The 10,964-nt window shown below is 58.3% G+C and overlaps 1 protein-coding gene across 1 annotated transcript; it reads right to left on the bottom strand.

Moving 5' to 3' along the window:
* Window positions 1-867: 867 nt before the first annotated feature.
* On the bottom strand, window positions 868-8,069 carry INSYN1 (inhibitory synaptic factor 1). Its single transcript, XM_030955375.1, has 4 exons — window positions 8,050-8,069; window positions 6,544-6,711; window positions 5,539-6,041; window positions 868-1,625 (listed from the first exon to the last, which is right to left on the bottom strand). The coding sequence occupies exons 3-4, from the start codon at window positions 5,752-5,754 to the stop codon at window positions 990-992; spliced, it is 852 nt and encodes a 283-aa protein (XP_030811235.1). The 5' UTR covers window positions 5,755-6,041; window positions 6,544-6,711; window positions 8,050-8,069; the 3' UTR covers window positions 868-989.
* Window positions 8,070-10,964: the final 2,895 nt, after the last annotated feature.

Raw genomic sequence — 10,964 nt, forward strand, 5'->3', positions numbered from 1 at the left:
AAAGCTGCTCGGGAATGCAGCTCTTCCCACCCAGATCGACCGTCAGGAGCCGAGGTGGCGTTTTTGGCTCGGAAAAACCTTGGCAAAGCCTGGTGCCAGGAATGCTCTGGGATGGAAATGTGTCCCTGCGGGATGAGGCGCCGGCGGGAAGGACACGGGAACATTGTCCTGGGAGCAGCTGCTGCTCCGACCCCTTTGGATACCTCGGAAAAACGCCCACGGTGGATTTGGAGCTCTAGATTCCTTCGTTTCCAAGCAGGACCTGATTTCTTTCCCTGAAAAATCAGTGTTTGGATCTGGAAAAGCAGGATTAGGGAGCTCAGGAAAAGCGGGACTTTTTTCAGATGGATGCAGGACTCGGGGTCAGGGATATTTCTGCCGGAAAAGTTGGGAATTCAGGGGGAAGGGGCTCCCAAGGACAGGTCCTCATTCCTGGGGGTTTTGGTGATCCCCTTGTTGTTCCTCTTGGAGCTGGGAATGATATTCCACTGACATTCCAGCGACATCCTGGAGCCCTCCCAAATCCCCTCAGCCAGAAATGCCCGACCCCGCTGATTTTCCCGAAACCAAACAGGGATAACACATCCCAGAGAAGGGAAATTCCCCCTCCCTGATCCTGCCACCCCCTGCAGCATTCCCACATTCCAATCCATGCCCCAGAATGGAGGCCGGCCCCTCCTGGCGCATCCGTGTCGTGGTTGGGATTTCTCTGTGCTGGATGATTTATTGAGCTCCTTCGATCCAGTTAAAAAAAAAAAATCATTTAAAATTCCCTGAGCCTGGAAAGCCGTTGGGATATTGGAATATTGGGATATTGAGATACTGGGATATGGCGATATCGGGATATTTGTTGCCACCTTCTCACTCAGCGTTTATGAGGAGTACGGATTTATTGAAATATATATTTATATTTATATATAGATCTTTTCCAGCCCCTTTCCCAGGGATTTTCCCCCTCCCCCAAACCCTTTCCAAACCCAGATCCGGGCTCAGTTTTTGTTGGGAATTCTCTGCCTGGCCGGGACGTACGGCAGCAACGTCTGCGTGCTCTTGTCGGCCACGGTCTGGGTGCTGCTGTTCCTCGTGGCCCTGCGGATCGGGATCACGCCCGGGTTCCTCGGGAGCTGCTCCCGAGGCCCCTTCCTGGTGGGATCGTCGGGAACGTCGGCGCCGTCGTCAGCGTCGCCATCGTCGTCGCAGCACAGGGCGTGGTAGAGCACCTTGTCGCTGAAGCGGACGCGCTCCCGCGTCCCCGCCGGCCGCTGGGCCGGGATTTTGGGAACGGCGGCGCTCCCGAAACATTCCTCGCTGGAGGAATACGGGGTCCCGCCGCCCCCGCGGGGGCCGTTGGCCACGGGGACCCCCCCGTTCATCAGCCGGGCCGGCGGCGGCCGCGGAGGCTCCGGGCAGTCGCCGGGGTCCGAGGGCGTGGAGGCGTCCAGGAAGGAGCAGAATTCCCAGCTGTCCGAGAGGACGTCGGAGGCGGCGAAGTCCAGCGGGCCCAGCTCGAGGCTGGCGCCACCCCGGTCGCTGCTGGACGTGCTGCTGGCCGTGGCCGGAGTCCAAGCGTCCGGCTCCAGGTCCAGAGCAAAGTCCGACGTCAGGCGGTCAATCTGGGACACGACCTGTGGAGAGGGAGATGGACATGGGGATGGACATGGATGGATGATGGATGGATGGATGGATGGATGGATGGATGGATGGATGGATGGATGGATGGATGGATGGATGGATGGATGATGGATGGATGGATCCATGGATGGATGGATGGATCCATGGATGGATGGATGGATGGATGGATGGATGATGGATGGATGGATGGATCCATGGATGGATGATGGATGGATGGATGGATGGATGGATGGATGGATGGATGGATGATGGATGGATGATGGATGGATGGATGGATGGATGGATGATGGATGGATGGATGGTCCCCACTCCTCCCCTTGGATTTCTGTGTTGTTTTCCCACCCCAAAACTTCCAGAGTTAGTGGGATCCCTCCATCTCTCAAGCTTCGGCTTTGAAGCTTGTTGGGAATATCCCCAGGGAAGCCTGGAAATCAGGAAAACTCCTTTTTCCCTTTCCAGATCCCCTTTCCTTTTATTTTTTCTTCTTTTTGGGAAAAGAAAGAGCTGAACTTGAGAAAGAGAGTAAAAAAAGGGATTTTCTGACCTCTTTATTTTTGGGACAAGGAAAAATTGGGAAGAAGCTTGGGAATCTTTGGGAATACCCTGTTACCCAATGGTTCTCCTGGAATGGGATCCCCTCTGTTCCTAACGGGAATTTCAGCTCTGGGACAGGGCCAGCATGTCCCTGTCACCTGAGGTCCCTTCCCAGCCTCACCGAAGGGACTGGGATTGAGCAGGGACAGCAGGAAGTGCATCCCAATCCAAATCAGCCATTATTGGTGCCACTCATGGCCATCGCCATCCCTGTCCTGTCCCCATCCCAGTCGTGTCCCCATCCCAATCCTGTCCCCATCCCAATCCTGTCCCCATCCCAGTCCTGCCCCCATCCCAGTCCTGCCCCCATCCCAATCCTGTCCCCATCCCAATCCCAAAAACAGCCCCATCCCAGGACGGCTGTCACAGCTGTCCCCATTCCAGACACATCCCAATCCTGTCCCCGTCCTGGGATCGATGCCACTCACACCTGTCCCCATCCCAGTCCCAATCCCGTCCCCATCCCGGGATTGGTGTCACTTGTGGCTGTCCCCATCGCAGGATTAGTGTCACTCCAGGCTATATTTAGGATCGTTCCCTATTTTAAGCCGGGGGTTAAATCCCCCGGTGACACTCGGCTCCCACGGGGGATTAACACGGAAAGAAGGATTTGGGATTTGCTCCCCCCCTTTTCCTCCCTCACCGAGGCTGGCGGAGCTTTTCCAGCTTGGAGGGGGAAAAATCCCCCCAATTTCCCAGGAATATCCCTAGGGATTCACCCCAAAATATCCTCCCCTGTTTGTAGGGGGAAAATCCCCCCCAGTTCCCTGGGAACATCCCCATGGATTCATCCCAAACCTCGTCATGTGCTTATAGGGGAAAAAATCCCCCCAATTCCCTGGGAACATCCCCAGGGATTCACCCCAAACGTCCTCCCCTGTTTGTAGGGGGGAAAATCCCTCCCAATTCCCTGGGAACATCCCAAACCCACTTTCCTGCTTGTAGGGGACACATTCCCAGGAAACTGGGAAGGATTCATCCCCCACAAGCAGGGGAGGAGGTTTGGGATGAGGGAATTTGGGGGGAATTGTTCCCTCCAAGCACGTGAAGGTGATTGGGATGAATCCCTGGAGATATTCCCAAGGAACTGGGGGGATTTGTCCCCCAGGGAATTGCAGGGGATTTTTCCCTATATAAACAGGGGAGGAGGTTTGGGATGAATCCTTTGGGATGTTCCCAAGGAACTGGGGGGAATTCCCAGGAGCTTCCCAATTAAATCCCATCTGGGATGTTCCCACCCAGCTCAGGCAGATGTGGGACAGCTGGAGCCCCATCCTTGTTTTTATGGGATTTGGGGAATTTTGGCTGTAGGCCAAGCTGGAGGTTCCTGCTGGGGATTGGGATTGGTGGCTCCAGATCCTGGATTTGGGGCTGGGATCAGAGGGGTGGGATCCGGTGGGATCCAAGCGTGGGATCTGATGGGGTCAGAGGGTTGGGATGTCGGGATCCTAAGGGTTGGGATCTGATGGGATCCAAGGGATGGGATCCAAGGGATGGGATCAAAAGAAGGGATCTGATGGGATCCTAGGGATGGGATCTGATAGGATCAATGGTTTGAGATCCAATGGATCAAAGGATGGGATCTGATGGGTTCAAGGGGCTTGAGATCCAATGAGATCAAACGATGGGATTTGGTGGGATCCAAGGGATGGGATTCAATGGGATCAAAGGGGTGGGATCTGATGGGATCAAGGGTTTGCAATGCAATGGGATCAAAGGATGGGATCTGATGCCCCCTCCATCCCCGCAGGGATTTGGGAAGAGGATTTGGAAGTCAATCCAGGCCCATGATGGAGAGATCCAGGCCTGGATCCCACCAAAACTACTCCCAAAATCCCACAAACCCAGTTCCCAAATCCCCCAAAACACAGCTCCCCAAAATCCCCAAACCCATTCCCAAAATCCCCCAAATCCAGCTCCCAAAATTCCCCAAAGCCCTGCTCCTAAATAATTCCCAACCCTCTCCCAAAGCTGTTATTTTTGGGATAACAGTCCCCGGACCTTCCTGAGCATTCCCAGTTAATCCCCTATTGATCTCAGCATTATTAGGGGATTTATTCCCATGGAGAATCACCAACAGGATTTTTCCAGGGAAAAGGCTGGGAGGGAACCCCTTGGATCCCATTCCAGAAATTCCAGACAGGATGGGCCCTTCCCATGGGAATTTTTGGGGGATTTGAACAGGATTTTTCCATCCAAGGATTTTAATCACTGTTTCCCCCAGCGCAGAACGCCCGGGAATGATTCTGGACACAAAGGGATAGGAAGGAAGGAGGGAGACCGGGAAAATCAGGATGTCACAAGTTCAGGACACTTTGGTGGCCCTGAGGGGACCCCAATCCGTGATCCCACCTCGGCTCAGAGCCACCAGCCAGGGACATTCCAAACATTCCATGGTGGCTCCGTGGGGACACCCCATTGCCACAACTGCCGGGATACTTTGGTGGCCCTGAGCAGAGATGGACACTGGGATGGACATTCCCAAATCCTCCATGGGGACACCCCAATGTCACCAATCCAGGACACTTGGGTGGCCCTGAGGGGACCTCAGTCCACCTCAGCTTGGAGCCACCAATGAGGAACGCCTGAAATTCCTCCTCACTTTTGGAGATCCACCTCAGGGACATCCAAATTTCCTCTTCTCTAACACTCAAATTTTCTCCTCTCTTCTGGAAATCCAACCCAGGGAGATCCGAATTTCCTCCTGTCTTTTGCAAATCCACCTCAGGGACACCCAAATTTCCTCCTCTCTTTTGGAAATCCACCTCAGGGACTTCCAAATTTCCTCCTCTCTTCTGGAAATCTGGCCCAGGAAGATCTGAATTTCCTCCTTTTTCTGGAAATTCACCTCAGGGACACCCAAATTTCCTCCTTTTTTTTTGGAAATCCACCTCAGGAGCTCCTGAAATTCCTCCTCACTTTTGGAAATCCACCTCAGGGACATCCAAATTTCCTCTTCTCTGACACCCAAATTTCCTCCTCTCTTCTGGAAATCCAGCCCAGGGAGATCCGAATTTCCTCCTTTTTTTGGAAATTCACCTCAGGAACTCCTGAATTTCCTCCTCTCTTTTGGAAATCCACCTAAGCGACACCCAAATTTCCTTCTCTCTATTGGAAATCCAGCTCGGGGATGCCCGAATTTCCTCCTTTCTTTTGGAAATCCACCTCAGGGACTCCCAAACTTCCTTCTCTCTTTTGGAAATCCACCTCAGGAAATTCCCCGCGGCATTGCCCCATCCCGAGCCAGGAGCGGCCGAACCCGGTCCAACCCCTTCCCTTTTCCCGCTCAGCGTTCTCCCGGGATTTCCCCACCTCGCGGAGCTCCTTGGCCACCTCCTTGAGCTCCCGCAGGATGCCCTCGAGCTGCCCGATCACCATCCTCATGCGGCCGCGGATGCGCTCCCGCTCTCCCTCGCCCTCGCTAGGGCCGCTGCCGGTGCCGGTGCCGGTGTTGGCGGTGCCGGTGCCGGTGCTGGCGGGGCCGGGCCGCTCCGTGCGCTGCGCATCCCGGCGGCTCCGCGAGTCCATCGTTCCCTAGGCGGCGGCCGGGCCGGTGTCCATGCCGCTGCTCCCCGCCCGGCCCGGCCCGGGCAGCTCTCACCATCTTAACGCCGCCGCTCACGGCCGCACCATGCGGGGACACTCCGCTGGTGGCCCTGCGGTGACACCGCTGCTGGCAGCCGCAGCAGCAGGAGGAGGAGGAGGAGAGGACGGGGTTTGCCGGGAAGCGGAATTCCAGCGGGAAAGGGAGGCGCGGTGTCGCCGAGCAGAGGTGGCGGGTCCGGTGCTGGCTGTGGGGGTGTCCGGCTGTCCTCCTGCGGGGACAGAGGGACAAGGGCCGGGAAGATCCTTGGGAAGGGCTCTGGCCGCTCCTTCCCCCAGTTTGTGGGGGGCAGGATGGGGCCTGGGAATGTCACTGGGAATGTCACCCCCCGCTGTGGCATCCCTCAGTCCCCGCCAGGCTGAGCCTGGGCACGGTGGGACCTCTGGGGCATGGACACGCAGAGGGACAGAGGGACAAACACAGGGACAGAGGGACACCCACAGGGACAGGGAGACACGGACAGGGACCGAGGGACACATGCAGAGGGACAGGGGGACACACACAGGGACAGAGGGACACACACAGGGACACGCACAGGGACAGAGGGACATCCAGGGGGACAGAGGGACACGGACAGCGACACGGGGACACCCAGAGGGACAGAGGGACACGGACAGGGACAGAGGGACACCCACGGGGACAGAGGGACACACACAGGGACAGAGGGACACGGACAGGACGCCCCGGGGGACACGGGGACACTCCGCACTCACCGGCGCGCTCCGGCCGCTCCCGGGCTCCGCTCCGAGCTCTTCCCGCTCCTGTTTTCCCCTGGCTCCTTCCCTCGCTTCCTCCCCCTCCTCCTCCTCCTCCTCCTCGCCGCCGGCTCCCGCCTCCCTCAGGGCTTTCCCGCGGGGCCCGGGGCCGCTCTGCTCCGCTCGCTGCCGCGGGGGGGACCCGTTACCGGCGGGGACAGCCCCACGGGGGGGTGGTCGCGGCCCCGGGGCCCCTCCCGGAGCCCTTCCCGCCGCCATCCCCCCCTCCGGCTCCCGGCCCCGCCCCGGCCGCGACGGCGGGAGAACGCGCCGTGCCCCCGAGTGCCCCCCGGGAACCGGGAACGGCGCGGGGGGAGCGGGGCGGGGCGGGGGGAGCCGGTTCGGGGCTGCGCACGGGGAGGGGGAGCCGGTAGGGCCGCGCTTCCCTCGCCGGTACCGGTATCCCCCATCCCCGGTACCGGCATCCCCCATCCCCTGTACCGGCACCCCTATTCCCTGTACTGACATCCCCCATCCCCGGTACCGGCATCCCCCATCCCCGGTACCGGCACCCCTATTCCCTGTACTGACATTTCCCATCCCCGGTATCGACACTCCCTTTTCCCTGTACCGGCATCTCCCATCCGTGGTACAGGCATCCCCCATCCCCGGTACAACCTCCATTCCCGGTACCGGCATCCCCCAGCCCCGGTCCCCGCGTCCTCCGGTGCTCCGGGGATGGAGGGTGCCGGTATCCGCACCTGCCAGCCCCGCTCTCCGGATCCTCCAGAGCCGCTTCCCGAATTCTCAATTCCCGGTTCCCGAATCCTCCAGCCCCGAATCCTCCAGCCCCTATTCCCGAATCCTCCAGCCCCGCCGCTCTCATCCTCCATCCCCTCTTCCCGGATTCCCCATTCCCGCTCCTCGCATCCCCCTGCGTCTGTCCCCGCCGCTCTCATCCTCCATTCCCCGAGCCTCCATCCCCTGTTCCTCCATCCACGGTTCCTCCATCCACGGTTCCTCCATTCCCTATTCCCGAATCCTCCATCCCCGGTTCCTCCATCCCCGGAGCCTTCATTCCCCATTCCCGAATCCTCCATCCCCGGTTCTTCCATCCCAGGATCCTCCATCCCCTGTTCCCGCATCCTCCATCCCCTATTCCTGAATCCTCCGTTCCTGGTTCCTCCATCCCCGGTTCCTCCATCCCCGGTTCCCGAATCCTCCATCCCCGGTTCCTCCATCCCCGGTTCCCGCTCCCTGCCTCCTCCATCCCCGGATCCCGCATCCCCATTCCCCAATTCCCGCATCCCGTCTCCAATACCCGGTTCCCCTCTCCGGGACCCCCGGGACGCCCCGGCGGCGCTGCGGGCTCGGCAGGGCCGGGCTGTCCCCGTGCTCGGGGCGGGCGGAGCCTCCCCCGGTGCCCCCATCCCCGCTCCCGCTCCCCCGGGACGCACCGGAGCCTCCCCGCGGTCCCGCACGCCCGGACCTCCCGCTCCCCTCTCCCGGGGCCCCCGGACGCACCGGCGGCGCTGCGGGCTCAGGGCCGGGCTCTCCCCGGGCTCCGGGCGGGCGGAGCGGGCCCCGGGCAGGGCCATGAGCGGCGGAGGGCCCGGCCCGGGCCCTGCCGGCCGCAGCCTCGCCGCGCTCCGCCCGGCCCCGCGCCGGCGCTGCTGTGTCACCGGAGGGGCCGGGCCTGCGCCGGGAAAACGGGAATTAAAGGCACCGGGAGCGGGAAAGGAGCGGGAACGGAGCGGGGAGGGAGAGGGGATGGAGAGGGAATGGAGCTTGAATGGAGCGGGGATGGAGAGGGGATGGAGCAGGGATGGAGAGGGGATGGAGCGGGGATGGATCGGGGATGAGAGGGGATGGAGAGGGATGGAGCGGGGATGGAGAGGGATGGAGCGGGGATGGAGCGGGGATGGAGCGAGGAAATGGAGCAGGGGCCGGGGATGTGTTTTTCTTTTCCTTAGAGGGATGGACAGGGATGGGGGAGGGGAGAGGGATGGGGAATGGAGCGGGGATGGAGTGGGAATAGGATCTCAGGAAACTGAGGCAGCATTGGGGACATTCCCTTGGGATGTGTCTCCCTTTTCCTGCTTTTCTCCCCTTCCTTCGATGGATGGATGGATGGACGCATGCAGGGGGATTTGGGGATGATTTTTGTGGGATCCGGGAAAAACCCAACTGGGATGGGGGAGAGTGATCCCAGGAAAGGGAAACATCCATGGATGGATGGATGGATGGATGATGGATGGATGGATGATGGATGGATGGATGGATGGATGGATGGATGGATGGATGGATGGATGGATGGATGGATGGATGGATGGGCGGGATCCCAGCATGGGAGGGATTCACTCCAAACCCAGAATCCATCTGGGAATATCCATCCACGTCACAACAGGGCTCTGTCCCTGGACTTCAGGGATTTATAGGAATGGCCTTTCCCAGGATGATATCAGGCCTGGGAAGTGTTGGAATTCCCAGTGGGAATCTCCTTCTGTAATTCCCACCTTGCGACAATGGGGACATCCCAGGAAATGAATTCCATGTTCTCATCCCAAAAATCCACAGGGATACCAGGACAGGGATTTGGGGGAATATCAGGACAGGGATTTATGGGAAGAACAGAAATGCAGATCCAGGGATAAAATCCATGGAATGATTTTGGGAAGAGAAGAAACCCCAGCGGGGGATCCAAAGGATTTCAGATTTGCATTGGGGATTTGGAGTTTAGGGATTTGAGACTGGGGATTTGGGAATTCTCTCCACCCCCTGGATCTGGGAATTTCTCCCGCCCCGGTGTTGGGATCAGAACCTTCCGGAGCCCCAGAACCTTCTGGAACGCGGGGAATTCCTGCTGGAAATGTCGGGACGGAGGCGATTCCCCAGTTCCAGCCGGGGGTTTGGGATTCCCCGGTCCCGCTATCCCGAGAAATCCCGATCCCAAAAATTCCCGGGTTTTTCCGGGATTGGCCGCTCCAGCGCGGGCTCCTGGCGCCCCCTGGCGGCCGCGACACCGCCCGTGGCACCCGCGGGGCTCGGAATTTGGAATTTGGGATCCGGGATTTGGGATTTGAGATCCGGGATTTGGGATCCGGGGCTCGGAATTTGGGATCCGGGATTTGGGATTTGAGATCCGGGATTTGGGATCCAGGGCTCGGAATTTGGGATTTGGGATTTGGGATCCAGGGTTCGGGGTTTGGGATCTGGGATTTGGGATCCGGGGCTCAGAATTTGGGATTTGGGATCCAGGGTTTGGGGTTTGAGATTTGGGATCCAGGATTCAGGGTTTGGGATTTGGGATCCGGGGTTTGGGATTTGGAGTTTGGGATCCGGGGATTTGGGATCTGGGATTTGAGATCCAGAGTTTGGGATTTGGGATGTGGGATTTGAGAGCTGTGGTTTGGGATTTGGGGTTTGGGAATTTGGGGTTTGGGAATTTGGGATTTGGGGTTTGGGATTTGGGTGTTGGGATCTGGAATCCAGGATTTGGGATCCAGGATTTGAGGTTTAGAGTATGGGATTTGGGATCTGGGGTTTGGAGTTTGGGGATTTGGGGTTTGGGATTGGGGATTAGGGGTTTGGGAACAGGGATTTGGGATCTGGGGTTTGGGGACTGGGATTTGAGACTTGGGTATTTGGGATCTGGGATTTTGGGTTTGGGATTTGGGAATTGTCCCGGAGTTCCATCGCGCCCTGCTCCATCAACTCCGGCATTCCCAGAGGAGAAAAACCCTGGAATTTTGGGGGGATCCAGAGGGGTTTGGGGTCCCACCAGCCACAGGATTTGGGATTTGGAGATTCCCTCCTCGAATCCCATTTTTTATTCAACATCCCAAAAAAATAAGAAGGAGTTTCCAGCCAAATTCCCGATTAATTCCAGGCGTTCTCTCCCATAATTCAGGATTTAATATCCGGGGGGAAAATACCAAATGGCCCCGAAGAGGCAAAATCTGGGAGAAAATCCCATTTTTGGGCAGGGTTTTCCTTTGGGAAGGGGCTTTTCCCGGGAAAATCGGGAAGTGGTGGGATTTGGGCGGGAAAATGGATTTTTGAAGGGTTCAAAAAGTGGGGAAAAGGCAAATTCCACTTTTTTTTATCCCGGCTGGACGCAATTCCCGCCTTCTCCCGGAGGGTAGGACCCGCTCTGGAGGCGCTTCCAGGGACTGAATCCCGAGGAATTCCACCCAAAATTCACTCCGGGAGTCACCCCGGGGTTCCAAAAGTGGGGAAAAGTGAAAATTCCAAGTTTTTTTTCCCGCCTGGATGAACTTCCGGAGTGCGGGAACCGCTCTGGGAGCGAAGCCTTGGAGCGAATCCCGCGAATTCCAGCAGGATTCCTCCCGGGAGAGGGAGGAAGGCTCGGAAAAGGGGGAGAAGGAAAAAGAGGAGGAACAGGGAGAGGAGGAGGAGGACGAGGAAGGCTTGGAAAA

This window comes from Camarhynchus parvulus, chromosome 10 (assembly GCF_901933205.1).
Source record: "Camarhynchus parvulus chromosome 10, STF_HiC, whole genome shotgun sequence".
Taxonomy (NCBI): Eukaryota; Metazoa; Chordata; class Aves; order Passeriformes; family Thraupidae; genus Camarhynchus; species Camarhynchus parvulus.